The sequence below is a fragment of the Nyctereutes procyonoides genome, unplaced genomic scaffold (assembly GCF_905146905.1).
Source record: "Nyctereutes procyonoides isolate TBG_1078 unplaced genomic scaffold, NYPRO_anot_genome, whole genome shotgun sequence".
Lineage (NCBI taxonomy): Eukaryota > Metazoa > Chordata > Mammalia > Carnivora > Canidae > Nyctereutes > Nyctereutes procyonoides.
Genome location: NW_026575139.1, coordinates 199,713 through 227,536, shown reverse-complemented (window position 1 = coordinate 227,536; position 27,824 = coordinate 199,713). Strand labels below are relative to the sequence as shown.

At 66.2% G+C, this 27,824-nt stretch overlaps 3 protein-coding genes across 3 annotated transcripts; 2 read left to right on the top strand and 1 right to left on the bottom strand.

Annotated features, from left to right (window-relative positions):
* Window positions 1–56: 56 nt before the first annotated feature.
* On the top strand, window positions 57–15,697 carry ADSS1 (adenylosuccinate synthase 1). The gene is made up of 13 exons (XM_055303659.1): window positions 57–296; window positions 5,819–5,921; window positions 7,972–8,034; window positions 8,804–8,854; window positions 9,189–9,255; window positions 10,104–10,211; window positions 10,312–10,393; window positions 11,144–11,270; window positions 11,781–11,935; window positions 12,827–12,951; window positions 13,789–13,886; window positions 15,102–15,251; window positions 15,327–15,697. Exons 1-13 carry the CDS (start codon window positions 105–107, stop codon window positions 15,377–15,379), a joined length of 1,374 nt encoding a protein of 457 aa, XP_055159634.1. The 5' UTR covers window positions 57–104; the 3' UTR covers window positions 15,380–15,697.
* LOC129496311 (uncharacterized) lies at window positions 15,536–19,184 on the bottom strand. The gene is made up of 4 exons (XM_055304403.1): window positions 18,572–19,184; window positions 16,788–16,897; window positions 15,963–16,086; window positions 15,536–15,808 (listed from the first exon to the last, which is right to left on the bottom strand). The coding sequence occupies exons 1-4, from the start codon at window positions 19,182–19,184 to the stop codon at window positions 15,570–15,572; spliced, it is 1,086 nt and encodes a 361-aa protein (XP_055160378.1). The 3' UTR covers window positions 15,536–15,569.
* Window positions 19,185–19,810: 626 nt separating this feature from the next.
* Window positions 19,811–24,210, top strand: SIVA1 (SIVA1 apoptosis inducing factor). Its single transcript, XM_055303663.1, has 4 exons — window positions 19,811–19,987; window positions 21,237–21,431; window positions 22,186–22,342; window positions 24,030–24,210. Exons 1-4 carry the CDS (start codon window positions 19,870–19,872, stop codon window positions 24,085–24,087), a joined length of 528 nt encoding a protein of 175 aa, XP_055159638.1. The 5' UTR covers window positions 19,811–19,869; the 3' UTR covers window positions 24,088–24,210.
* Window positions 24,211–27,824: the final 3,614 nt, after the last annotated feature.

Sequence of the window (27,824 nt, the reverse complement as noted above, 5' to 3'; positions counted from 1 at the left end):
GCCAGGCCCGCCCCCGGCCCGCCCCCTGCCCCGGGCCGGCTCCTTTTAGTGGCGCGGCTGCGGGGCCGTCCTGTGGCCCAGCGCAGCAGAGGAGCCAGACCGACATGTCGGGGACCCGCGCCTCCAACGACCGGCCCCCCGGCACAGGAGGCGTCAAGCGGGGGCGGCTGCAGCAGGAGGCGGCGGCGACGGGCTCCCGGGTGACCGTGGTGCTGGGCGCGCAGTGGGGGGACGAGGGCAAAGGCAAGGTGGTGGACCTGCTGGCCACGGACGCCGACATCGTCAGCCGCTGCCAGGTGCGGGCCCCCCCAGCGAGCCCCCTCCTCCGCGGCCCGGGGACCCTGTCCTCCCTGTCCTCCCCGCCCCGACCTGGACACGCCTCTTGGATGCCTCCCCTTCCTGGACGCCCTGCCCGGACCCCTCCGCCCGCACACGCTCCCCTCCCCCGCCCGGGTCCCGGACCGCCTTCCCCGCCAGCCCCACCCCTCGGGCCGCGGCCAGGGAGGAGCTATAAATACCTGTGCTGAGCTGGGGACACCCGATCTTCAGGGGGTGGGGTGGGGTGCGCCTGGGGTGTGACACCGGCCCTCGCTTGGGGGCGGGGTGGGCCCCCCAGCTCCTGGCTGGTTTGAGACGCCCTCCCTCCCCGCTCTGTCTGGGTCTGGCCAGGGGGTGGCCCCCGGGGGCCTGGCCAAGAGGAGGCAGAGGCGAGGGCAGGACAGTGGGCCGGGACCCAGACAGGCCAGGGGCAAGGAGGGTCCCGGCCAGCCTCGGGGGAGCGGGAGGGGCCGGGGACGGCTGGCCAGGGTGACCGCGGGGGAGGCCAGACGCAGGCTGTGTCCCCAGGAGCCCAGGGTGGCCCCTGCCAGCTGCGGGCCGCTCTCACGGGTCTCCCTTGGGGCCCCTGCCCCCGCGCCAGAGCCCAGAGCCACGCTTGCTGCCTGGGCCGACTTAGAGCTGGGCACAGAGGGGCCAGCGTGGGTGCAGGCTTCGGCCGGGCTGGGGTTCAGAGCCAGGCCCAGGAGGGCTGCCCCAAGGGGAAGGCCCCCCCCAGCTGCTCGCCCGGCCTGTGGCCTCATTCCCGAGCTCCTGCCAGGAGGGCTGGGGCTGGGGCACACCCCCCGGGGAAGGACCTGGGCCCAGCGCTTGGCACAGGGAACGCCTCAGCTGCTGTCTGGCCTCGCCTGCCCCGGGGCAGACAGCACATTCCTGGAAGGTGCTTCCTGGGACCAGGACAGACCCCCACACACCCCCTCCGCCCCGGGCCAGGCCAGCACGCCCGCCCCGGCCCCGGAGAGCCTCCGGGTGCCAGGGAGGCCTCGGGGTGCCCTCCTGCATGGGCCGGCGGCCCTTGTCCCTCCGCAGCCAGGCACATGGTACCAGCACCCGCCCTGGGACCTGCTGGCTCCGGGGAGCCTCTCAAGTCTACAGGTGGCCCGTCTCCGTCCTGAAGAGACTGGGGCGCTTTGCAGGCCTTCCTGGCCATGGAGTGGGGCCTCCCCGCGCTGCCACCTGGGCCAGCAGGCCAGGCCCTGCCGTCCCCCATCTGTCACTGGGCAGAGTCTTGCTCGGCCGCAGAGCAGGCTGGAGCGCCAGTCAGCTGACCTGGGGGCCCGGGGGGCAGCGCCCCCTCACCTCCTCTGACTTCTCAGACCGAGATTAGATGCGTGTCCCCCTGCAGGAGCCCCGGCTGACTCACAGGGGGTAGCTGGGGGCCGCCCCAGGAGCCCGCAGCGCCTTGGCCCCCTCCCCGGCCGCCTGACCCGCTGGTGAGGCAGGGAACAGTTGAGGAGTGAGAACGAGCGGCGCGTGTGGGTCCTCGGAGACCTGGGGCCGTTGGGCCGCACAGACGAGGCCCAGCCCTCGCCCTGGGGAAGGCTGCAGCTGCCCCTTACCTAGGCGTGTGCGCAGGACGCCCACAGTCTTGGCCACAGGTGCACGGAGCCAAACCCGCTCTGACCCCGGGAGCCTGGCGGCACGTGGGAGCAAGGGGCCCCGGGAAGCAGGCGGCAGGGCACCTGCGGAGGGCACGAGTCCCGTCTGGGTGGCTGCCTGGAAGGGCTGAAGCCGGCCAGCCCCAGTGACCAGAGGGTCACCTGGCCTGTCACTTGGGCCCGGGGCCGTCCCGAGTGGCAGCTCCATCCCCCACAGCTGCCCGGCTCCACTCCGCCTCTGCCTCTGCTGACCCTCGCCGCCCTCGGGCCCGTGTCTCCCCTTCTCCGACTCGGCACACGTCCGCGGTCTGGGGCCAGACCCACCTGCACCCCCACAGCCATCCCGGCTTCTTTGCTGCCCATCACGTGGGGCCTGTGGTCAGCACTACCGTCCTGGCCTCGGGCTTGGGTCCCTCCTGCTGTTTCCTTCTCCAGGTGGGGGACAGCCTCCCCTTCTCACTGCACAGATCCCACATGTCCCACGGCTGATGCCGTCCCCGTGGTACCCTGGCAGCCCCTCATGCACCCCGAGCATCCTGGGTCTGTGGGGCTGCCCTGGGGTGCTGGGGTCGGGGCATGACCGTGAAGGCCTCCCTTTGCTGGTTGGGGTGCAGGCTCCCCTGGGGACCGCTGCTGGCCTCCAGTGGCTCTGGCACCCCCTGTTCTCTGCACTGTCTTTGCATGGCATTGGGTGCCCCATGGGGTCCCCACACCTCCACTGGGCTCATTCTCCGGGTCGGCCGGTGTCCCCCTGCTCGGCCGTCTCCCCGGCCTGGAGTCGGCCCCAGGCCCACGCGGCCAGCTGCTCACGCCCAGCCCTTCCTCCGTTTCCGAAGTCACTTTGCCCAGGACCACCAGGGTAGAGGTTTAAAATTCCCTCCGTCCCAGCTGCCTGTAAGTGGCCCTGGGGCTTCACACGTGACCGGGCACCATACAGGGTGCGGTGGTGGGTTTCTCTCGGTTTCCACCGCAGTCTATGCCACCACCCCATCCTGAAGGGGCGGGGGCCAGCCAGGTCACCCCTCCACGTCCCGCTGCTTGTTGGTGTCCTGGGAACTCTTTCTCCAGGTGGGGATCACCTCGAACCCCAGACTGCTCAGGGCCCTCCATGGGGAGCGGGGCCAGGAGTGGCTGGTGTCGCTGCCAGAAGCGGGCCTGCCCTGCGTGTCTGCACCCTCTGATGGCACTGGTCACGCAGCGGGGGCTCTAGAGGGAGGGTCCCCCGGCTTACACAGCCCCTTGTGGCCTTGGGCACGTCCGCCCCGGGCAGGTGAGACCCGCATACCCCCCCGGAGCCCGCGACCTCTGGCTCCCCCGACCTGCCCCAGTGCCTCACTGTGCAGAGGGCAACTTTGTGTTTGGGTTGGACGCGTGAGTGAGACGAGGTCAAGCGCTGCATAGGTGGGTGGACTTCAGGTTTACCCTGACGGGCAGGAGGCCGGGGGTTGGTCACCGGTGTCTCCACCCTGGGAGCCGGCTCCTTGCTGTGTGCGGTACAGGATCCTGATTGATAAAACCGGCTGCTCCAGTGGCCCAGGACCCAGACTCAGCCGGACCCCAGCCTCACGCAGGGCTGGCCGGGAGCGGCTCCAGGGCCTCAGGGAAGCTCCCCGCTCCCCTCCTCACCTCCTTGCTCCTTTGGTCCACTTGTGTGGCAGTCGGAGCAGAGCTGGGGATGGACGATGGACACAGGTGGACGAGCTGGTCCCTCTCCAGTGAGCTGGGCTGGGGAGGCCGGCAGGGATGGGGCCGGGGCTGTCAGGGACACAAGATCAGCAATGTTGGGGAGACGGGGAGTCTGGAGCTCAGAGGTCTGGGCCCCTCAAAGCTGACGGGATGGGGGTGGGGGGCAGGGGGCTGCATCACGGGACAGCCAGCCAGGGTGGTGCGTCCCCGGGGACGAAGGCCAAGGGGGCACTGTGGCCAACGGAGCCGTCCAGAGCAGCATGGAGACCCGTGTCGTGGGGGGTTCAGAGAGAACAGGAGGGGGGCGGTGCCGGCTGAGTGGGTTGTGAGGGTGGGGGCAGGTCAGAGGTCAGCGGAAGGCCATCCAAGCCGACCACAGGGTGCTCAGGATGAGGGCCGGAACGGGACAGATGCTGGGGAGCAGGGGTATGTGTGTGGGTGACACGTATGCAGGATGTGCTCACGGGGGAGCCTCACGGAGCCGTGGGTGTGCAGAGGGGGAGTGGGCACCCCAGGGGCAGCCCCGAGCCCCTTCGCAGCACCCCCACCCAGTGCACACTCACAGCCCCACACACACCCCGTTGCCTCCCAGGAGGTGGGAGCCTCTCTGGGCCAGCTGAGCCCACCCCGTTCCCGTTCCCGGGGCCTGCACCTGCGGAGCCAGAGCAGACGTGGGGCCCGAAGCTCTGGCCTTCACGGGGCGCCACTGCCTCCCAGCGGGGCTGCAGGAGCTGGTCCCTCGGGCCTGGGAGTGGCCCCGGGAGACGCGCTGCACGAGACTCAGGACCCCGGTGGGGTGGGGCTGAGGGGTGCAGAGAAGGGGTGCTGGGAGGATGCTCTCGGGGCTCTCTGTTCTCCAGGTTTTGGGGCCTGGTGGGGACGAGGTACCAAGGAGGGCAGCAGAGGCCACACTCTCTAGCTGTGGGGGGTGTCTGCACTGAACGGCCTATGGGCACCACTCTGGTACAGGCCCTGTGGGTGTCCGGGGGCTCCCTGCCGGGCCTGGTGCCGACCCCCTGGTGCCAAGGAGGGCAGGCCCACTGGACTCCTGCAGGGGCAGGAAGGGTCAGAGCTGGCCAGGTTCCCCTTCTCAGATCCCTGCGTCCCGGGAGGCATCATGCAGGGGCGTCCACGGGGGACTGTGAGTGTCGGGCAGGGGCGGTGGATCTGGAGCTGAGCCACATGTCCTCACCGTCCTCACCCGTCTCTCCCGGGACCCTGGACAAGCTCCTCCCTCCAGCTGGTTTTCCCCACTGGGCCGGAGCTTGCGAGCTGTGACCCCAGCCCCAGCCCCTGGCCCGGCTCTCCTTGGGCCTGCAGACGACCCTTCGCAATCGGGCTAAAGCCTAAGGACAGCAGGGGGGTGTTCCTGCCCCAAACTTGCCACCTGGGGGAGGGCAGACCAGGGTCTCTCCAGGAAGGTCCCCAGGGCCTCTGCAGAGCTGCTGGGACGACCCTCCCGGCGGTCAGCAGGCCCCAGGCTCGGCATCCTGGGGCGGGCCCGTGGCCCTGGGAGTGGATCGTGGTCTGACGTCTGGGCCCTGGGGCTGCCCGGGGTCATCTGACGCCCACTGGCCCACGATGGCCCCTGCCTGTTCCTAGGTGCCCGTGTTTACCCCCAACAAAGGTGCGGCTGTGCCCGACAGTGCTCGTCTGTGTGTGTCCTCGGGCCAGCTGACGTTGGCACTGGGCATGGGGAGAGCGCGGGCGGGGGGGCAGTGTCTGGCCCCGGCTGCAGCAGGCAGGGAGTGGCCGTGGGGGAGCGTCTGCAGAGGCAGAGGGCCTGTGTCCCCACCGGCCCGGATCCCGCTGCCACCTCCCTTCTCTGGGGACCCAGGTCCTGGGTGAGCCGATGGAGGCCACGGCCCCAGCCCCCCACCCCCACCCCATGGTGGTGGCAGTGGTTGTGTAGGATGCCCGTGCGAGGGGCGTCAGCGCCAGGGCAGAGCGGGGAGGGGGGGTCTGCCTGAGGCTGGGCCCGCTGCCCCTCACTAACCTGGCGTACCCAGACATCCGTCAGAGCCAGCCACCGCGTGGACAGCATCCTGGGGCCCCGGGGGACAGACCCACTGCCCTAAGCCTCCCAGACTTGGCTCCCGACGTGATTGGAGCTGGTCCAGGGTGAGGCTGGGCAGGCCCGCCCAGGGGAGGTCCACGCCCGCAGGTGCCTGCACACTCAGCCAGGTTTCTGTTCCCAGGGGGGCAACAACGCTGGCCACACCGTAGTGGTGGACGGCAGGGAGTACGACTTCCACCTGTTGCCCAGCGGCATCATCAACACCAAGGCCGTGTCCTTCATCGGTGAGTGCCCCCGGCCCGGGGTCCCGAGTGTGTCGGCGGGGTGGGCCTGGGTGCCATCCAGCCTGGCCGGAGGGAGAGAGGGCAGGAGGCCCTGCTGAGCGGCGTGCGAGTGACCGCGAGGGCTGCACACCTGTGCGGGCGTGTGGGTGTGAGGACGTGAGCAAGTGTGCCGTGCGGGGGGGTACGCGCAGGGGTGCAGCAAGCAGGTGTGTGTGTGCGAGCAGTGGCCAGACCCCTGCTGCAGGGGCGGAGGCCCGGCCGGCTAGCACCCCCGGCCTCTAGGACTGTGGGGTCTCTTGCTCTGTCTCCCCCCCACCGCCCCTCTGGCCACCACCTGACCGCCTGTCCTGAGGTCAGCTCTTAGCCTGAGCCTCCCCCCCAGGCGGCCCCCAGTACTGCCCGACCCCGGCCAGGCCGCCGGGATGGCCTCCCACTGCGTCCCGGACCTTTCCTCTGGCCCCGTCCACGACGCAGCAAGGCCACGCTGGGGACTCCTGTGCCCCCGCCCCCCCCTGGTGGGTGGGGGTGTGGGCCTGGTGAGGACTCAGGGCAAGTGTTGGCCGAGGAGCTGCGTGTGGACAGGCCGAGCTGAGGGCGCCGCGAGCCTCCCCCACCTGGGTGCAGACTCGGGCCCGCTGCCGTGGGCGAGTTCACCTCGGGGGCCCAGCCGGTGCCCTGGGGAGGCGGGGGACTCGGGGGGACTCTGACCCAGCCTTCTCCAGGGCCACGTGGTGGGAAACGAGGCCACAGAGGCCGTGCTTGATGAGAGGTGCTGCGCCCGGTGTCGGAGCCCAGGCTGGGTGGTCACTAGGGAGCGTCGAGGGGGCTCGGCTTGGCCACCGGCGTGCTCTGCAGGGGGCGAACGTGCCGGCACTCGGGCTCCACTTGCGACATTCGCCGGGCCTGCCCGGCTGTCATCTCAGGACACCGTGGCATTTAGGTGACCTTTTGTACTCGGCGTGGCTTGCAGTCTGCGCCACTCCCACCTGGACCCATGTCTGGTCTCCTCGGGCCCAGGCGGTGCCACCGGCAGGCTTGGCGGGGCCGGGGGTGGGGGCCGGGGGCTCCTCCTGGGAAGGCAGCAGGTGGCCCGGCCCGGTTGCCTTCGCTCTAAGACAAGAGGGCTAGCATTTCGCTCTAGCCTGGACCCCACGCTATCGTGCGGTGTGACCTGGGCGCGTCCCCGTCCTTCTCGGGCCTCAGGCTCTGCCCGCGTGAAACATCTATGTGGACCCCACTTCTGGTGAATGTGGATAGAGAAGACGCGGCTCCCCAGAGCCCCTGCCCGGCCCCCGGGAAGGGCTGGGGGCTGCGATTCTCCTGCCTTCCCATCTTCGTGCTGTGCAAGAAAACTGCACCAGCCCCACCAAGGTACAATCTATGTGCCATGGGACGCAACACAATCCAGCCTTGGAGCCTTGTGGCCACTGCAGGAAGTGCCCCCGAGCCGTTGCTGGAGGCCCTCCCACCGCACCCGCTCCTCCAGCCTCGGGCTCTGCAGATGCTTCACCAGGCCCCCTCTTTTGTTGTGATGAATACACACAACACAAATTTGCCATCTTAGCCATTGCTAGGCACAGAGCTCGCGGGCGTGAAGCAGGTTCACACTGTTTCGCACCCACCACCACTGTCGTCTCCAGAACCTTCCATCTCGCCAACCTGAGGCTCCGTCCCCTTTATATACTAACCCCCCTGGCGCATCCTCGGCTTCCTGTCCCTGTGCATCGATCGACTCCCCCAGGGACCTCCTGTGAGTGGAATCACACAGGGCTGTGTCCTTCGGTGACCTGCCTTGTCACTCGGCACCGTGTCCTCAAGGCCCATCCGTGCCATGGAAGGTGCCAGAATTTCCTTCCTTTTTAGGCTGAGCAGGGTTCCAGTGTGTGCTGGAGCCCCCGTGCTTCACCTGTCTGCGCGCAGGTTGGAGGCCTGGGTCGCCCACGGCCTGGGGACAGGGCTGCTGTGAGCGAGGGGGCACACGCTTCGTGCGGCCTTGAAGCTAAGCGGCCGGCGGCCAACAAACGCTCCAGCCCCCTGTGGTGTGTTGCAGGCAACGGGGTGGTCGTCCACTTACCGGGCTTGTTCGAAGAAGCAGAAAAGAATGAGAAGAAAGGTAGGTCCGAGTCCCCACCCGTGCTCCCCGGCCCGGGCCAGGCCCCAGCGGCGTGTTGGGGAGCGCCCCCGGGGTGGGTTCTGGAAGGGCAGGGGTGGGGTCAGCTTCCCCAGCTCTCCGGGCCCCACCCGCCTCCCGCGGGCTTTGGCTGTGCAGAAAGCTGGTCTTGGCCCAGGATGCGGAGAGCAGGGCAGCCCAAGGCCCCGGACTCTGGCTGCCGGGGGGCTCAGCGTTTGCGGGAGCTTGCAGGACAGGTGTGGCACCGGGCGGTTCACAGTCAGCAAGCCCTGGAATTTGATGAAGCTCCCCAGGAAACCCTGATGTCCGGCCAGGACTGGGGACCGCTGGGCCGGCCCCGCCTACAGGGAAGGATGTGGCTCCTGGGGGCTCCTGGGGACAGGCAGTGGCCGAGGCCACTGGCCAGGGCGTCACGGCAAGCTGCTCCCCCCGAAGGCTATCGAGAGGCAGCCGCCCTGACGCCCTGACACCCTGACGGGGTCCGAGGAGGAAGCGGGCCTCGGCCTCGGGGCCGGAGCGCAGGGCAGGAGCGAGAGGAGCCATGGGGAGCCTGAGCCTGGACACGAGCCCGGGACGTGCCAGGACAGAGGCCCCCCGGGGAGAGGTGGGGCGGCCCTGGGGGAGACTCCGGGCCCTCTGCAGGGGGAGATAGCCTGGGCGACCTTCGTGTTCTCTTGCCCGCGGGTGGCGGGGAGCGGGGCCAGCCTGGCCCTCTTGCCGTGACGGCTGACCGCGTGCCGCGTGACCGCAGGTCTGAAGGACTGGGAGAAGAGGCTGGTCATCTCGGACCGCGCCCACCTCGGTAAGCACGCCCGGGCCGGGTGCAGGCCGGGTGCCACCACCTGCCGCGCGACCCCCTCCCGCCTGCGGCCCCGCCACCTGCGGAGCCCACGCAGCTCCACGGGGCCTTCTCCAGGACCTTCAGAGCGGGCAGGGGGTCGGGATCACAGGACCCTCGGCAGAGGGAGAACAGGCCCAAGGGGCTCACCACGGTCCCCTGTGAGACTGCGCTGGGCACAGGCGGTTCTAGTCCCCTTTCAAGTGGGGCCACTTGGCCTGGCGGCCCGGCCGAGCGCAGGGGAGCCCCGTAACCCTGTGTCTGTCTCCCGCTCGGGGACCCTCGCCTGGCCGCGCAGTGTTTGACTTTCACCAGGCGGTGGACGGGCTGCAGGAAGTGCAGCGGCAAGCCCAGGAGGGGAAGAAGTGAGTATCTCGGTGGCTTTCCAGTCTGGGAGCTCTGGGGTGTGCCCAGAGGGGAGCGGGGTCCACCCCAAGCCAGCACGACCGCGGGCATCCCAGCCCAGCCTGACCACACACACACACACACACACACACACACACACACACACACGGGCCACAGCGCCACCAGGGCACCCGAACCCCTGCCCCACCAGCACCCACGCCCATTCCTTTGTCCTCCAAAGATATGCATGAGAACGTGCGTGGGACTGGTTCTCCACGCCAGGGCGGGGAGAGGCTGTGGCCGTCCTGCCCCATCAAGTGACACACTCACTGGCCGCATGTGTGCACGCACTCACACCCGTGTGCACACAGGTACGCACACACACTCGTGCACAGGACGGCCGGGGGCAGTCCCGAGCGGCCACTCCCTGAGCCCGGGGCCAGGGCGGTGGCGGGCAGTGGGTACGGTGGGCGTGGCCAGCACACCCAGCCCCCGGGAGGCAGCAGCGGCCAGAGAGCATCGTCACCGCCCGGCCAGGGGGCAGGGGGGCCTGATGCAGACCGGAAGTCTCAGAGCCCCAGGTCCCGAATGACGGCAGGGTTAGGGCTGGCCCACAACCACCTGTGGGGGCCCCAGCCCCCGATCCCTGACAGCCAGCCACTGGAGGGGCCGGTGGGCTCTCACAGCACCCCCAGACTGCCGGGGTACTGCCGGGGAGGGCCCCTCCAGCTCAACCCCATTTTCGAGGGGTGCAAACAGGCACCGAGGTGCTTGCCCAGGGCCCTGAGCGACCGGCTCCTTCCCAGCCCCGTCTTGCATATCAGCCCCCCCAGACCCCCCCCAGGCTCACGGCGGCCCCATCTTGCAGTATCGGCACCACCAGGAAGGGGATCGGACCCGCCTACTCCTCCAAAGCTGCCCGCACGGGCCTCCGCGTCTGCGACCTCCTGTCGGACTTTGATGACTTTTCCGCCAGGTACCTGAGCCGGCCGCAGCCCCAGGGGGGACCGTGGCTAGTGCTGAGGGCGTGGACACCCAGGCGGGGCGAGGGGTCGCAGTCACTGTCGCCCCCGCAGATTCAAGAACCTGGCCCGCCAGCACCAGTCCATGTTCCCCAGCCTGGAAGTGGACGTCGAGGGGCAACTCAAAAAGCTCAAGGTAGATAGGGGCGCTGGCGTGGTGGGGGAGGGAGGGATGTGGGGGGAGGGCCTGGTGTGGGGGGGCATGGCGGGGGCACAGCAGCCCAGGGAACACTCGGGGAGTGCACTGTCCCGGGCACTGCTATGGAGTGGCCGGCCCTCTTGGCAACCACAGGGCCCCTGTGCAAGCTCATGCCAGTGAGGGCAGGAGGGTGCCTCCCCAGAGGCAGGGGACCCTCAGGCCCCCCACTTTCCCGCAGGGGACGTTTCCGGGATGTGCTGGGGAAAGAGGCTGGGGCCTGGCTGACTCACACGGGGGCAGCACTGGGTCAGGGCCACGATGAGGAGAGCACAGAGCCCTTCCGGAAGTTTCCAAAGCTGGGCTCCTGGCTCTTGGGCGCTGTGAACAAGGCCAGTGAAGATGCCAGCCACCGGATGGGGGCCCACGTAGTGACCTCAGTGTAACCCCCTTGTTATAAAGGCCTGTCTCCAAACAGTCACGTTCTGAGGTGCGGGGGGCGGGGTGGGTGGGCAGTCAGGACTTCAACAGATGGGGGGCGGGGGGTGCAGTTCAGCCCTTGGCCGCAGGAGGGGCCGGTGCGAGCGTCACAGATGATGCCCAGAAGGGCCGGGGTGGCTCAGGTCTCGGGACAGGTTGCAGGCCAGGCCCCTTTCCGGAAGGGAATGTGCCGGGCGTCCGGCCGTCAGGAGGGCCCAGAGTGGGGGGCCGTGGCCTGGCCCCACCGCGGCCTCCTCTGCCTCCCCACAGGGCTTTGCAGAGCGGATCCGACCCATGGTCCGAGACGGTGTCTACTTTATGTATGAGGCGCTCCACGGCACCCCAAAAAAAATCCTGGTGGAAGGTGCCAACGCAGCCCTCCTTGATATTGACTTCGGTAGGTGCCCGGCCCGGCTGCTCCCGCGATCCCCCCTTTGCTGCCTGCCGGGGACCAGGCTGGCCGCTGAGCGGGTGTGCAGGGCTGCCTTCCGGGGCCACGCTGCTGCCCGTCGTCCTCATGCTTCAGCTGGGAGGGGGCAAGCGACAGAGCTGGCCTAGACGGGAGGGGAGCGGCCAGAGCTGTGGGCCCTCAGCATGTCCCGTCCTGACCCCACGGCCACGCCAGCCCCAAGGCCACCTCGTACAGGCAGGGGAAGCGCCCACCCTCCGAGCCGGGGGCAACCTTCTGTCTCTATTCCCCCGCAGACTCCTACGTGGGCCACCGCGGCCCGACGCACAGTGCCCACACAGGTCACTCCCCCGGGAGGGTCCCTTGGTCACTCGCCCTGGAGACCCGCCGAGGGGACGTGCAGGAGGCCGACCCAGACGCTGCCCTCTGCCAAGCCGGAGCCCTGGGCCGGGCTGCTCTGCAGGGGTGGCAGGCGCCCCTGACGGCTCTGTCTTGCAGGGACGTACCCCTTTGTGACGTCATCCAACTGCACCGTGGGCGGCGTGTGCACGGGCCTGGGCATCCCCCCCCAGAACATAGGCGAGGTCTACGGCGTGGTGAAGGCCTACACCACACGCGTGGGCATTGGCGCCTTCCCCACCGAGCAGATCAACGTGAGTCCCCAGCGCCGGGGGGCCACAGCAGGGGCCACAGAGGCAGAGCCCGGCCCCGTGCTGGGCAGAGCAGGGACACAGGCAAGGGCAGAGGCGGGCATCCGCCGGGTCGTGTGCCACAGAAGCTCCCGGGAAGCCCCGGGGACCAGCCCTTCAGAGCACCCCATGCGGGCAGCTCGGGGAGCCCTCAGGGTGCCGCTGGCCGCCTTTCCTAACAAGGGCCCAAGGTCACGTCCTGAGCGGGGGCTGTGAGGCCGGTGTGGGGAGGGGAGGGCGCCGCATCCAGAACACCCCGTGGCTCAGTCGGGGCAGGGGCAGCAGGCGTAGGGACAGGGCCTCACCAGAAACAAGCACACACCTGCCCCTGAAGCTGAGCTATGGGGCCGCCCCCGCCTCAGGTACCTGCACAGGCCATAGCGGGGGGAGGCAGGAGGCGGCCGTGCCCCCAGGGCCGGGTCCTCCACGTGTCCAGGAGGAGGCGCTCAAGGACACGGGACCCCGCTGGTCAGCTCGGCCTCACCAGTGGGAGCCTCAGCTGAGGGCACACCTGCCAGGGACGTGGGGACGGGGGAGGCCAGGCGCGAGGAAGGATCTGTCAGGGGGTACAGCATCCAACAGTCCCCAGGGGGGAGCAGGGAGAGGGAAGAGGGTTAGACAGCAGGAGGAGGAGAGGAGAAGGGGGAGAGGGGGAGGGAGGAGGGGGAGGGAGGAGGAAGAGGAGGAGGGGAGGAAGGGGAGGAGGAGAAGAGGAGGAGGGGAGGAGAAGGAAGAGGAGGGGAGGAGGGGAAGGGGAGGAAGGGGAGGAGGGGAGGGGGAGGCACAGAGAGAAACGCCAGGCACAGGCCCCCCCCTCATGCCGCGGGGGACCTCGCTGCTCTGCCCGTCACGCAGGAAATCGGGGACCTGCTGCAGAGCCGTGGCCACGAGTGGGGGGTGACCACGGGCAGGAAGAGGCGCTGCGGCTGGTTGGACCTGATGATCCTCAGATACGCTCACATGGTCAACGGCTTTACCGCGTAAGCAGCCCTCCCAGCACTAAGCAGCCCTCCCAGCACGGGCTATGTGGGGGGGGGGGGCGGCCATGGCGGGGCGACGGGGGTGACATCGGAGCTGGCCTGCCATCTGCTCCTGAGCACCTGTGGGGAGGGCGACAGCAGGCGGCCAGAGGGCGTCCTGGCACCTGCAGGAGGTTAACGCCGGCCATCGCGGGAGGGAGAGGAACCTGGCGTGACGGCCTACGCAGCTGTCCTCACGGACACGACGCCCTCTAAGTGGGACGTCGCCAGGCTTGGCCGGACCTGACTGCCAAGACCTCCCTTAGGTCTGCCCGGGTTGGGCACTGGGCGGCCGGAGGGAGACACTCCCCACACCGTGAGCAGGTGCCAGAGAGGCTGCGCTCTGAGCGCGGAGGCCACGGCAAAGCGGAGGACAGGGTGGCATCGCCCCCACGGGCTCAGGCAGCACAGAGACCCACCTGCGAGGCTTTTCAGGCCTGGCCTGGACGGGAGGAAGGACAGGATGAGGCCCTGGGCTCAGAGCCCATGCCAGGAAGAACCGGCAGAGGCGGCCGCTGTCGCTGCCACCAGGGGCTGGACAGTTCCCGCATGTCCCTGGGGGTGCTGGCCGCAGAGGAGCTGAATGCGGCCCCATCGCAGGGCCCACAGGGTCAGGGGAGCAGGGAGCAGGGTCCCGTGGGGGCACCCGAGGTGAGGGCCCCCTCCGCCTGCCTGTCACCGGGGCTGCTGGCTGCTGTCTGTTTCCCGGTGGCCATAAACAGCAAGGGAGACGCAAGGGTAGAAGGCCAGCCCGGCCCCAGCTTCTCCAGTGGGTGGCCGTCTGCTGGTTGGGGACAGGCTGGCCTTAACGAAACTGGACATCCTGGATGCCCTGGACGAGGTGAAGGTCGGCGTCTCATACAAGCTGAACGGGAAGAGGATCCCCTATTTCCCAGGTACGGGGTACGGGGTACGGTGGCTTTTCTGAGAAGGGACTGGTCTGCACGGGAAGTATGCAGAGTGAGTGCTTGTGGGGAGCCCCCTTCTTCCCTCCCATGGGGATGGAGTGGGGACAGGGAGGGGACGGGCGGGGACCGGCTGGCTGCGGGGAAGCCCAGGGAAGGGGCTCAGAGGGACGGACACACCTGGGGTGGCAGGTGGGAGCCAGCCCCCTGCTAACCCCAGGCCCCAGGGACGCTTATGTGCTCCCAAGGCCCACCTCCGGGGCACGCTGGAAGCTCCCTGGACAGGTGTGGGCTACCGCACGTCCCCTCTTTAAAAGCACGCAGGTCATGTTTTCTTGGACGGCCCAGTTCCTTACGCACCTCGACGCCCGCCCCAGCGACTTCCTACCCGCGGCCACGGGGCAGCCGCGCTCACGCTCCCCGAGTGCACGCGTAGAACCACCAGTGCCGCTTGGCTGCAGGACCTGCATGTGTCCTGTCCACCCGTGTCCCCGGCCCTGCTGACCCCCCTGGCCTTTGAGAAGGCACAGCAGGGAGGTGGTGTGACCCCAGGGATCCGGGGCCCAGGGAGCACGCAGTGAGGACACTGGCAGTAGGACCGCTTGTCCCAGTGCCTTGCATCAGTAAGGGATGGGTGGCGTCCACTGGGAGCCACATGCCGGGAGCCACGGAGTCCCGGCTGCAGCAGGGTCCTTGCCCTGGGAACAGGACACACAGATCCCTTCACGCTTCAGGACCCTCAGAATTTCCAAGGGGGGTGGACCTGGGTGGCTCAGCCCATTAAGCATCCAACTCTTGATTTTGGCTTGGGTCATGATCTCGGGTCCGAGGATCCGTGCCCTGCATCGGGCTCGGTGCTCAGGGCAGGGTCTGCAGGACATTCTCTCTCTGCCCCTCGCTCCGCATACTCAATGCTCTCTCTCTAAATAAATGGGTAAATAAAACCTTAAAAAAAAAAAAGGAATTTCCAAGTGGGGTCCGTGGAATTCCGCAGCTGAGCCAGCACTTGGCAGATCCGTGTCTGGGGTGGACGAGTCCCCTGGTCTGGAAGGGGTACGCCAATGTCCGAGAACCACCTCACCCACCCCCCTGAAGACCACAAACAGGGCCGCTTGGCCAAATAGGGCGAGCAGCTACCCCCACCCCTGCCGAATGGGCACCAGGTCTTCAGGACATGGGTCCCCCCCGCCACCTCTGTCTCCCCAGCGAACCAGGAGATACTACAGAAGGTCGAAGTCGAATACGAAACGCTGCCTGGGTGGAAGGCGGACACCACGGGCGCCAGGAAGTGGGAGGACCTCCCCCCGCAGGCCCAGAACTACATCCGGTTCGTGGAGAATCACATCGGAGTGGCAGGTGGGTGCCCGTGCCCCCGCCACCACCCTGCCCTCGGCCCCCACACCCGGGGCTGAGCCTCCCTTTCCCTTCCAGTGAAATGGGTCGGTGTCGGCAAATCAAGAGACTCGATGATCCAGCTGTTTTAGGCAAAGGCAGGGCTGGCCAGCAGCCGCGGCCCCATCCCGCATCCACAGCCACCAAGTCCACGCCCGAAAGGAGGAAGAAGTATTTTCTGTACTTTTATGTTCCTAAGCCTTCAGCTCAGCTGATTTCCACGGTGACCCAAACATCTGACAGCCAGCGTTGTGTACATTTTTATTTTTTAAATCCTGCTATTTAAAATGAGCCAAAGTACTCAGAACAGAGAACTTTTACGGCACGTGCATTGTCCCACGGTGGTGTGGCCGGCTGGAGCAGTTTAGTAATAAACCCATCCAGTAGCCACCGAACGGTGGTGACCAGTACGTGTCTGGCTCTGACCGTCCTCTTGTCTTGACTTCTGAACACTAACGCTTGGCGTGACCAGTCGGGGGGACACAGGTTTCCGGGATCACACAGCCAAGCCGTGTGCTTGTCTGGAGGGCAAGCGGGAGCGAGCCCAGGTGGGCAGACCGCAGGCATTCAGTGCGTCCCAGAGGGGAACCTTGCGGCACCGCCGCCTGAGCTCTGAGCCCCTGTGGGGGGTGCAGGCAGCGCCCCAGCAGCCCCCTTCATGTCAGCCGTGCGCACCTGCCCTCAGCCCTCCAAAGGTCACTGGCTGGAGCAGGTCACTTGTTAACTGGCCACAGCTGCCACGAGCTTCCTGAGGTCTCCGCTGGGAGCTGAGGAGCCCCCTTGAGCAGCTCTTCGGAGCCTGCGGTAAATGGAGAAAAATAACTGTCCTGGGGAGATCGCTTTGGTGAGGGAAGGAGTTAGACGGGGAGACCGGATTTGTAACCTGGCGCTGGCAGCTGGGCTCGCGGAAGTGGGTCGGTGCCCACGGGGCTGGCTTTCCCGGGGACCTCGCGGGGCCCGAAGGTTCGGGTCCAGCGGGGCTGGCTCACACCGAGGACACGCTAACCGCGGGACAGCATCCTTGGTGAGCAGGCCCGATTCTGAGCCTCCTGGGCCTTCATGCACTCTAGCAAACGGCTCCAAACGGTGTCCAGAACAGTCTTGGGCGACGTGAAACAAGCCAGGAACACGGGTCGCAGCTGCTTCCTCGGCCTTCCAGTCGCCGAGAGCACAGCTACCCGGAGGCCGTGGGAGAAGCACCAGCTGACGGGGTCCGTTTCCCGAGGAGAATTTCCTTTCGGGATGCGCAGGGGGATGGGAGGAGAGGCCCGAGGCAGGCAGGATCCGTCCCCAGGCCTCGGTGCCCCCAGGGGGACACGCTTCTCCGGGCGAGCGGGCCGTCCGGCCACAGCAGAGGGATGCACGCCCCTGACAGCCACCCAGGGTAGGCATTTTTCAAAAGAAAGAGAAACCATTTCATTCTGTATAAAAAGCTACAAGCCTGGCTTTGGAAGGTTGACCTGCATATTTAAATTAGCTGCCAAATTTTCAATTCTCTACCTTGTAGTGGCCGCTAAGTCCTTCGCTTGAAGATTTTGTTCCACCTCCGGACAAAATCTTGCAGAGGCAGCCTCGGGCGATGCCCTCACGTGACTGTAGCGTTTTGCAGGCTGAAAAGACCAATTTACGGGGGTGACGATTCCTGCATGGCCCCAACTTCCTCACTCCCAGGGACGGGAGGCTGTCCTGAGGGGTGGGCGGGGGCACGCAGCCCCCCTTTGCAGCAGGTGTCGGAGGGTCTGAGCAATGGTAAGGTGCTCTCTGTTTTGCACCCGTAACAGCCCCAGCATGGAGGGGCTTGCAGTGGTCTCAGCTCAACACATGAGGGAGACAAATCCCTAATCGATCCAGGTTGCTGGGCTCTTCCAAGTGCCCTGAAAAGCTGCCAGTTCTCTGGACGTTCACTTACCTGCACTCGGCCACCCTGCTCTGAGGTGCTGACCAGTAAGGGGAGCTGGATGGCCAGAGACATCCTTAGATGGGATCCAGGGGAGCTGCCTTCGCCAGAGCCCAAACCAGGCGCCAGCCCAGGTCGGTCAGCAAGTGAGCAAGTGGTGGAGCAGCACACACCCAACTCACTCAGCAACGAAGGAACCTCGCCGAGGGGCTCAAAGTCGGCGCGCTGAGGGGCCCAACACGAACGCACACGTGCGTCTGCAGAGTGAGCTGCCCGCGTGCTGCGAGGCTCTAGGACAGCGGCTGAGCTTCAGGGAGGGGAGCGGAGCCAAGGCCTCCTGTGGCCACACAGGCGTATGCGCTTGTTGTCACGGACGCCACCGTCCCTCGCTCACCCGGGCACTGCTCTGGGTGCACATCCGTTCGACTTCGCCGTAACTGAATTATGCTGCAACTTAAGTTGCTCACAGGGATGCAAGCGCAGCGACTGCCCAGCCCTGGGATGGCTGAGATGGTCATTGCTCAAAATCTTAGGGCCCCGAGGCCACCCTGACCAGACACGGGCGAGAATGCACCTCCTGCCAGCCGTGTCCGCGGTGTGTCTCTTGGGAGGGGGAAGCGTGTTCCCTCCTCAACCTGGTGAACGTTCATTTCCGCAACGTCCCACTTTCTGAGGTTATGCCGCTCGGCACCTGCTTCACACTCAGCCTGACCCTGGGCGGCAAGTGTTCTCGGAGCATCCTCTGGCCTGGGCAGGGCGGGTGTCCTTACCTTGTTCCTCCACAGCCCCCTGTACTTCCCTTTCGGTGACATCTGTCCCAGCCGGGGGGAGGGACCCCGCTGGCTGTCCTCCACGCCGCTCCGAGAGCCCAGCGCAGAGCCCAGCGCAGAGCCCAGCGCAGAGCCCGGCATGTTACAGGCTGAACCGTGTCCGCCCTGGGGATTCCTGGATCACCCGATTCCCTGCACGTCCTATCGGGACTGTAGCTGGAGAGAAGCTTCCTTCCTAGCGTTGAGACAGAACTGACGTTGTAACACAGGCCCTACTGGCACGCGTACCACCGTGTGGGCACCGGGTGTTCGGGGCGACGAGCCGATGCACGCACAGTAGGGTCTTTACCAGCCGAGCTCGGCTCACACATGGCGGCCCATCTTCTTGTTGCCGCGGCTGCAGGGACAGCAGCTGACATCTGCTCTCAGTACCTTCCAAGCGCAGTATCGTCGGGGGGGGGTGCTGGGTGGGGGTGGGGGTGGGGGGGGCCTCCCCGCACAGATGGCCTCCGGCCAGCACCGCCCCGATTCCCACGCCCCCATCCCACCGCCACCCCCTGACGATGTGAGGCGCCACGGGTTAGTGGCACAGTCCGGCATCTGTCCTTCTGGCTTACCCCACGTAGCATCAGGTCCTCCTGCTTCCTGCGGGTTCCTGCAAATGCCGCGCTCCCCGCAGTCGGCGGCCGCCCAGTAGAGCCGCGGGGTCCTTCTGCAGCCCTCCGGACAGGGCCGCGCTGACCCCCTCGGTGCCCCCGGGGTCGGGGCCGCGCTGACCCCCTCGGTGCCCCCGGGGCCGGGGCCGCGCTGACCCCCTCGGTTCCCCGGGGCCGGGGCCGCGCTGACCCCTCGGTGCCGACGCTCCCTCCCTCCCTCCTCCCTCCGTGTCGCCAGCCTCAGCACCCGCCGCGACCCCGACCGTGACCTCGGTCGTGACCCCGGCCGTGACCCCGGCCCGGGCGCGGCCGGCAGGTGGGCATGAGGCGCGCCGGCCCCCGACACCCACTCGGCCCCGCGTGCGTCCTCGGAGGCCCCGAAGCGGCTCCAAGCGCGGCCACGCGCCCCCAGAGAACGTCCCGAGCCCCGCACGACGAGGCCCACACCCCGCAGGGGCCGCCGAGCGGGCCCCGCGCCGCCCTCCGCCGGCCGGAAGTGACGTCGCTGCCCCGGAAACGCGGCCGACCGGCATGCCCACTTCCGTGAGGACGCCGAGCTCCTCCGACCTCGCATCTCCGAGAGCGCGAATCCTCCTCCCGCGCCGGCGGCTTGGACGAGGGCGGGGAACCAGTCTCAACCCTCGCGTCGGCTCCGCCCCGCGCCAAACCCCGAGCCGCCCCGCCCCTCCCGCGCCGCCCGCCGCGGCCCCGCCCACTCCACCGCGGCCTATCCCGCGGCGCGCTTTACGCAAGGCCCGCCCCCGGCGCGTAGGCCCCGCCTCCAACCTACGCTCGGCCAATCCCGCGCCGCAGCCCGCCCCGCCCTGGCCCCGCCCATTCCCCGCGAGCCGACGCCAGGCGTCCGCGGCCTATCCCGCGGCGCGCTTTACACAAGGCCCGCCCCCGGCGCGCCGGCCCCGCCTCCAAGCTACGCTCGGCCTATCCGGCGCCGCGCTCGAGCCCCGCCCCCGGCCTGCCAGTGCGGCGCACCCTCCGAGCCTCTCTCCCCAAGCCGCTGCCTTCCGTGCGTGCCGCGCCGCGGTCGGACCCCGCCCCCGCCCTGGCCTTCGGCTTTTCCCGCGCAGCCGGGTCCCGCCCCCGTCCTCTCCCCCAGCCTATCCCGCGCCGCGCCGCCGCCGAGCTCCGCCCCCTTCCTCGCTGCCGGCCTATCCCGCGCCGCGCCGCGTTGGCGCGCGGCTGTGACGTCACGGGTGGCGGCGAGGCGCGCGGCGGAGCTGCGCGGCTCGGGGCCGGCGGCCATGCCCAAGCGGGGCTGTCCGTTCGCGGACGCGGCCCCCCTGCAGCTGAAGGTCCGCGTGGGTCAGAGGGAGCTGAGCCGCGGCGTGTGCGGCGAGCAGCACTCGCGGGAGGTCTTCGGTGAGTGCGGGGCGCCCTCCCGCCCGCGGGGGCCCGAGCCGGCGGCGTCGCCCCGGCCCCGCGTCGGCCCCGCTGCAGGCCCCGGGGAGGGGGAGGAGGAGGAGGAGGGCCGGCGGGCGGGGGCTGCGGGCGCTGCGGGCGCTGCGGGCGCTGCGGGCGCCGGGCCGCGCCGGTGAGTACCCGGAGCTGCGCGAGGTGAGTCTCCCCTGCCGCCGCGCTTGTGGCTGCAGAGCGGGGCTCGGGGTCGCCCTCCCCGGCTGTCCCCGGTCCTCCCGCGCAGCCCTGGGTCGCAGACGAGGCCTTCTGAGCCCTCGAGTGCTAAAGCTGAGCGCGGCCTGGGGCTGACCCGGTCAGGGCTGGCCGGCAGGCAGCTTACCTGCAAGCGGGGGCCGGTCCGTGCAGCTCTTTGCCGCTGCCTTGAGGTCCTGGGCGTTCCAGCCGGGCAGTCACCCCGGGCCACTGCTGGGTCAAGGGATCCCAGGACAAGGGGAGGAGGAGCTGCGTGGGGCAGGGCTCACCAGCCGCCCACTTGAGTCACCGTCACCGTCCACGTCACCCGGAGCCAACGGCTTCCAGGGCCTGTTGGGCCTGGCCTCGTGGGGCCGAGGCAGAAATCACAGAGCATCTGGGGGCTGGAGTTGGGCGTTTGATCTTGTGAAAGGCCCCGATGGATGGCGGGCGTGTGGCGCGACGGAGAGCCTCTGCTGCGGGTGCCGAGCCACCAGTTCAGCTCTCAGGTGGGAGTGTCCCGGGCCCACAGGCGTCCGCAGAGCTCCAGGACCGCTTTGTCAGGAGCCGGTTTCTGTCGTGCTCTGTGGTAGGCGAAGGGGGTGCACGCTGGCCGGGGCTGTAGGCCCCGCTCTGAGCCTCCGGGTGTGAATGAGTGATCGGAAGCCCAGAGCGTCCTCTGTGCTATGCACCAGCCGGCTTGCAGGGGGCCGGGCAGGAGAGAAACAGCAGTGACGTGAGGCCACTTGTCAGGAAAGCCGCGTGGAAGGTCATGAGAGGGAGCCTGGGGAGGGCTGCGTGGTGCAGGATCATCCTGGCGGAGGTGGCCACTGAGCCCGGGGAAGGAAGGAAGGGCGAGCAGACCCAGTGGTCCCCAGCTCACCAGGGAGCATCCTGGGCCGGGGCGGCTGGATGACAGCACAAAGGAGGCCTGGCCACGGCAGCTGGCTGGGTGAGGGGGCAGTGCCAGGGCTTCCACGTCGCAGGGCTGTGAACACTGGGACTGATTTCTCTTCCTCAGAGAAAACCAAGCAACTCCTTTTTCGAGGGGCCCAGGCCTACATGGACCACTTGTGGGAGGAAGGCTGTGCCATTGTTGACCTGCCGGAGTCCCCAAAGCCCGGCCCCACAGAGGCCCTTCGGGCAGCCCGTGGGCAGATGCTGATTGGACCAGATGGCCGACTGACCAGGAGCCAAGCCCAGGCCTCTGAAGCTGGTGAGTGAGGCCAACAGCAGGCACTTGCCCAGCCATGCGCTAAGGGTGGATCTGAGCACTTGACTCCTGACACTGTCTGCCTGGGAGCTTCTCCTCCCCTCCCTGCAGGGGCAGGAGCTGGCCCCGGGGTCTGAGGAGCTGGTGAGCACCAGGAGGCTCCCGACCTTAGGAGGTTCTAACCCCCACCCACCCCCGGCTGATATGCAAGCCTGCAGGATGTGAAGCAGCGTTTAGCTGGGGGATCAGGATCCACCTGCAGCAAGACCCAGAGTCTCAGCTGGGTGGCTCCGCCGGTCCGGCGCCTGTGTGGTGTGCAGCTCAGACGACCACCTTTGTTGCTGGTTAAGAGCCATAGTCCCTGCTGCCTCCCTCCCCAGGGCCTGGACTGGGGCCCAGGAGCTCTGTTAACCAGCGATGCAGGGCCACACTTTGAGACACGGGTGCTGGACACACGAGACGGGGCCCACAGGAGTTCTCATACAAGCCACAGTGGGGAAGAACCGATCCTTCCAGTACCGACATTTGAATAGTGGGAATGGAAGGAGCGCTCAACCCAGAGTCACGGAACCAGCCCTGTAACATGCTCCCGAGCACTTGGGGTCCCCTAGTGAACAAGGGTCTGTGGGCCGTGCTTTCTTGTAGGGTGTCAGGAGGACCCACTTGCAGGGAGTCCAGTCAGGGGATGTCGGTGGCCCCACAGCCTCCAGCACTTCAGATCCCTGCAGGGCTGACGGATGGCGTTTCGTTCTTACAGACCCCTCCGGGGCAGCGACCAGAGCCTGCTCCTCGTGCGTGCGAGCCGTGGACGGGAAGGCAGCGTGTGGCCAGTGTGAGCGTGCCCTCTGTGGGCGGTGTGTGCACGTCTGCTCCAGCTGCGGGGGCGTGGCCTGCGCCCTGTGTGCCCTTGTGGAGTAAGTGGTTGACGGTAGGGTGCCCGCGCAGGCACTTGAGCACCCCCTGACGTTGAGGCCTGGAGGTTGGGAGAGCGGCCGTCTGGCACTGCCCCTGGGGACGCGGTGGTGCCGATAACTGCTTTGCCTGGTTTTAAGTTTTTCTGAAGACTGAGCCTTCGTCACGGAACTCCAGCTCACATAGACTGCCAGTTCTGCTTTGCTCATAGTTTTCTGTCTCAGTAACTTCGTGATCTGATCTTTCAGGCTCTGACGTGAGGACTGCCTCACATGGTTTTTCCTGTTGGTCTGCTGGCCAGTGCAGGAAGCAGGGGTGGGGGTGGGGAGCAGGCGCAGGCCTGTGTGTGTGTGGCTGGGTGGGGGCTGTCTTGAGCCAGAACGGACCGTCTGCTTAGTGTGTTACTTGAGTGCGCGTGTCTGCCTCCACTGTCTGGATCCCGCGCCTGCTTGAGAGGCACCAGGTACCATTCCCACCCCAGTGGCCACTTTTGGCGCCGGCTGGGAGTGTAAGACGAGGCCCCCACGCAGACTTGGAGCTGGTTGTGCAGACCTCACCCTAGCTTAGTCACAGCAGCTAAAGCCAAGCGTGGAAGGCAGAAGCCCACCTCAGGTGGGCCAGCCGGCGGAGCCTGGGAAAGCCAGGGGCGGGGTGGGTCCTGGGAACCCCTGCTGTCCTGTTTGGGTTGTATGTTGGCCAGTTATGCATGTGGAATACTCTTCCCTTTGCTTCTGCGAGCTTATTTTTACCTTCCTGTCTCCGTGCAGACTGAAGAGGGCTGGGCCCCCGCGCCTCGAGACCTTTTCCCTGGGGAGGTACCCAGTTGGGCAGCGTGCAGGTTTAGGGAGGAGTTCCTGGAGCCCTCCCCCTCCCCCTCCGTGTGTGGCAGCCTTCCTCCTGTCCCGACGGTGTTCTCCTGGCCTTTATCTCCTGCTTCCTCTTCCCCAGCTACCTACAGAGTTCACCCTGTGATGGGGGAGGGAGTGTCCATTTCTTAGAGCTACGGCCAGGGGACGGGCTCCCTGCTCCAGGCTTCAGGTCCCCGGGCTGAGGTGGCATCCCCAGGTTTAGAAGGCGGCCTGGGCCTGCTGCTCCCTCCCCTTCAGGGGAAGCCCCTTGGGTCCTTGTATCCGGGGCCATGGAGCTGGGAGCTGTGCAAGGCTCTGCTTCCACTAAAAAGTAGCCCTGCGCCCATCGGCGTCCTGCCCACAGCTGGTCGCCTGTGGCATGTCCTGTGCTGTGGGCCACGGGCTTACCGTCTCCCCTCCCCGCCTGGTGGCAAGCTGCGCTGCCTTCTTGATGGCGCATCTCAGACTGAGGCCTCTTTCCAATTTTCTTGTCTTTTCGTGGTCTCTCCTGAGGACCCTCCTCTGCGATTCGCTGAACTACTGTGGTCCAGTAAATCCTAACTGGATGCCGGGAGGTTCCCGTGTGGGGGGCCACAGGTGGGCCGGCGGCTCTCAGTCCAGTAGGGCTGCCGTGACAGACAGCAGTGGGTGGTAACTTCGCGTGTGGGGTTAGGGCCCACCCGCCTGCCGTGCAGCCCTGGCTTAGCTAGCTCCGCCTGCGGCTCACGGCTCCGTCCCCAGATACAGTCAAGGGACTGGGGCCAGCACCACAACATACCAATCCAGGCGGACACAACTGAGCCCCTAAAAGCCGTTTTCTCTCTTCCCTGTGACATTGCAGCTGTGGTGACGTTCACGAGTCGGTGCTCTGTGCCAGCTGCGCCATGTTCGAGGCCTGAGGGCTGGCCTTCCCGATGGACTGCACCGGTGTCGATGCCGTAGAACTGTGGGGGGTGGGGGTCTGTTTTATATTTTGTACCGAGGGCAGAAGTGAATAAACCTTTTATATTTGGACAAGAGGACTCAGTTACCGGTTTGGGGGCGTGGCCTCCTGGAGCAGCGCCCCACAGGTGGTGTGCTGGCCCCCTGGGCTTCCTGTGAGGTGTATAGATGGGAAATGGAAACGGGCATCCAAAGTCAGCTACTGCAGCCCCTCCAGCCAGTGATGACGAGAGAGCATTTGGATCCAGGCTTTCTGACGCCAGAGTGCAGAACCATGGTGCCAGAGCAGCGGGGGCGGGATGGGATGTGATGTCCCACACTGCCCCTGAAATGCCACCACTACGTGCCCCCCATCTGGGTGTCCACTTGGTTTTTCAGATGCCTGCGTGGCCTGGCTCCAGGTGACCGGACAGTCCCTGCTCTCCAGGGAGGGGTAGCCAGCTGCACCATGTCCTCAATGCGTTTGGGGCAGTGGCCTGAAGGGAGGGGAGTTGACAGGAGCAGCAGTAGGGTGGCCAGGAAGACAGGAGAGGAAGCCAGGGGAGGTCACACAAGCAGCCTGTGGGTCTCCCTCTCCTGGTCCCTCCATCCTGGTCCACACACATGGGGGTCTCCTGCAGGGCAGATATGTCCAGGGATAGTGGGGTATGATTCTTAGAGGACACAGGGTGGCAGGCTGGAGCAGGGCCCAGGCTGTGACTTGCTACTGTGGGTGAAGCATCAAAACCACCATTCAGATGGGAAAGGCCACACACAGAAGAGGCTGATGTGCCATCGGGGCAAGGGGAACAGCTGTCCATCAGTCCTCATCATGGGACCACCTCCTCTCGTCTGGCTTCCTGCAGAAGTCCTGGGACCTCTCTCCAGGCGTCCCCTACAGGCCATGGCCCAAATAAAGCACATCACACTGGTCATCTGGGAAATGCAAATCAAAAGCACAAGGAGACCCCACCTCCCACCCATCAGGATGACCATTAGTAAGAAGACAAGGGTTGGCGAGGATGCCGAGAAACTGGAAGCCTTGTGCACTGTTGGGAGCATAAGATGGTCTGACCACTGTGGAAAACAGTGTGGTGGTTCCTCAAAAAGTTAAAAATAGCAATCTTGTATGATGCAGCCACCCCTCCGTGTGTGTTTACCCAAGAGAACTGAGAAGGAACACGAACAGACGTGTACACTCCCGTGCTCACTGCGGTGTGAGTCCCTGTGGCCAGAAGAGGGGAACAGCCTGTGTGTCCATCGACAGGCCAGGGGGTCAGCAGACCGGCCTGTCTGGGCTGCAGGGGGGTATCCGGCCTCGGGGAAGGAGGCCCTGACCCCTGCTGTGGCCTGGACGGACTGTGAGCATGTGGGGCCCATGACATGACCCGGGCACGGGAGGACCAATCCTGTGATCCCTCATGCTGTCCCTCGTAGAGTCCGATTCATGGACACAGTAGGATGGGGGTGCACCAGGGGCTGCAGTGGGAGGTGGGGGGGTGGTCAGGGCTTCACTGGGACAGTTCGGGAAGGTGGGTGGCGGTGGTGAGAGCCGCACAGCAGCAACGTGCTGCATGTAGAGCCACTGAGCTGCACGCTTAGAAATGATTAAATCAGGTCGGGCACAGCGGGTTGTGCGGCTGACTCTTGGTTTGGCTCAGATCGTGACCTCAGGGTCCTGGGATTGATTCCCATATAAGGGTCCACATTCAGCAAGGGGTCTGCTGGAGAGTCACTCTCTGCCCTGCCCCCTGCTCACACACATGCATAATCTCGCTCTCTAGAATAAGCAAATAAGAAAATTTTAAAAAATTGCTTCTAAATTTTAATTTTTAAAAAATTGCTTCTAAAGAGGCATGTGGTGTCATTCTGCAGTGACACATGTACCTATATTTAAAAAAAAAAAACAGTTGACTCTTGAAAGCAGAAGTAATAGTTTAGTTTTGACATCTGTGGACACAGAGCTTGGAAATAGGAGTGTGCCCTGCCCTGTTGCTGTGCATGGGGCCCCAACGTCCCTTGGAAGGCAGATGGAGAAATACGGGCTGTGCGCTGGCCATCCCAAAGCCACGGGGCTTGGGGGCCCTCAGAGCTGCTCAGCCGGGGGCTGGATCCTTCCATGGACACGGAACATCCGTGGGAAAACTGGTAAGCAAGCCAATAAAGGAGATAAGACGGATATTTGGAAAAAGTCCTTTAATCCAAAGTCAGGCAGGAAAGATGAAAGGAGTGAGAACAAATGGGACCCAGAAGAGCAGCAAGAGGGTTCTTAGGCTCCGTCCCACCTCAGCCGCCTGCAGTGCAAGCAGCAGACCCAGCGCCTTGCTCAAGGATGACGTGTGCAGACAAACCTGAGGGCTGATCAGCTCCGTCTGTGCGCACGCATCCCCGGGCTGGCCGCTCCCGGAGAGCAGGCCCAGCCCGACGCCCCCAGCTCTGCAGGGCATGCCCGCGGCAGCGCACCCCACTTCGCCCGCAGCCCCCAGCTGGCTCTCACACGCCGGCGGCAGTGGGTGAGGGGCAGCCCAGGGGCTGAGCACTGCTTCCCACCCCCCACCCACGTCCCTCCTGAGGCTGCCCTGGGCCGGCAAGGCAGGTGGGGGGTGGGCCAGGAGAGGTGGTGCGGCCTCACTGCCCCCACCAGAGCCCCCCACCCGCCTGCCGCCTGCACAGGCCTTGCCTGCTGGGAGAAGCTGGGCCCCCGGGAGTTCCCTGAGGTGCCCGTCTCCTTGCACCCCCTACTGCTCCCACCCACAAGTTCAGGGCTTTCACTCGTTCCTCAGCAGCCCCCCCATGGGGTGCCATGTCCATGCCCTCGACCTTGACACCTGTCCTGGGACCAACGGCACCCCGCATCACCTGTGGGAAGAGGTGAGCCGCCTGGCAGCGGCTCCAGGCACCTCCCTCATCCCCCCACACCCGCCACTTGCAGTCACTGATTGCTCCAAGCTTGAGGCCAATGGCACTGGATTTCCTCTTATTTCCTATAACGGACTTTCGCCTTTCCTCTTCATGGTGTTACGTGTACCTAAAACACGACGATCTTAGTTGTGTCTAATGTCTTGAGGAACTGCCGTAGCTTGCTCCCAGCAGCCGCACCACTTCACATCGCAGCGATGGTGCGCGGGGTTCCGACGGGATGCCCGTTTCTCTTGCCTCTAAAGCTCCCTATACTATGTAACGTTTGTGTGTGTTTGTGGTTCTAAAAAAGCTTGTGGGGATTCCTGGGTGGTGCAGCGGTTTAGCGCCTGCCTTTGGCCCAGGGCGCGATCCTGGAGACCCGGGATCGAATCCCACGTCGGGCTCCCGGTGCGTGGAGCCTGCTTCTCCCTCTGCCTGTATCTCTGCCTCTCTCTCTCTCTCTCTCTCTCACTGTGTGCCTATCATAAATAAATGTTAAAAAAATTTAAAAAAAAAAATAAAAAAAAATAAAAAAGCTTGTGTACTCCTGCGACTGGGGGCTACGCCAGATGTGCCACCCCACCTGGGATCACCTTGGAGTCCAGAGAGGGAGGGGCCCTCATCCCCACCTCCAGGCCTATGCACCAGGACCTATAAACGTCCGGGCGTCCGGCCACACCTGCAGGGGGGAGTCCCCAGGTGAGGAAGCCAAGGCTCGCAGGCACTTGGGGGACGGTTGGCTCTGCTCTGAGCAAGCGACCGCCAGGCATCCACCAGGTGGCGCCTGCAGCACGTCCCACTGGGTTCCTGGGCC

Coding starts and splice junctions, on each gene's coding strand:
- LOC129496311 (XM_055304403.1), bottom strand. CDS start 19,184: ATGCGAGGTCGGAGGAGCTCGGCGTCCTCACGGAAGTGGGCATGCCGG. Junction 16,898..18,571: donor AGGACCTGATGCTACGTGGG/GTAAGCCAGAAG, acceptor TGGTCTTTTCAG/CCTGCAAAACGCTACAGTCA. Junction 15,809..15,962: donor CTTTGGAGGGCTGAGGGCAG/GTGCGCACGGCT, acceptor CTTGCCCTCCAG/ACAAGCACACGGCTTGGCTG.
- ADSS1 (XM_055303659.1), top strand. CDS start 105: ATGTCGGGGACCCGCGCCTCCAACGACCGGCCCCCCGGCACAGGAGGC. Junction 9,256..10,103: donor CAAGCCCAGGAGGGGAAGAA/GTGAGTATCTCG, acceptor CCCATCTTGCAG/TATCGGCACCACCAGGAAGG. Junction 10,394..11,143: donor GGCAACTCAAAAAGCTCAAG/GTAGATAGGGGC, acceptor GCCTCCCCACAG/GGCTTTGCAGAGCGGATCCG.
- SIVA1 (XM_055303663.1), top strand. CDS start 19,870: ATGCCCAAGCGGGGCTGTCCGTTCGCGGACGCGGCCCCCCTGCAGCTG. Junction 21,432..22,185: donor AGCCCAGGCCTCTGAAGCTG/GTGAGTGAGGCC, acceptor TCGTTCTTACAG/ACCCCTCCGGGGCAGCGACC. Junction 22,343..24,029: donor GCCCTGTGTGCCCTTGTGGA/GTAAGTGGTTGA, acceptor GTGACATTGCAG/CTGTGGTGACGTTCACGAGT.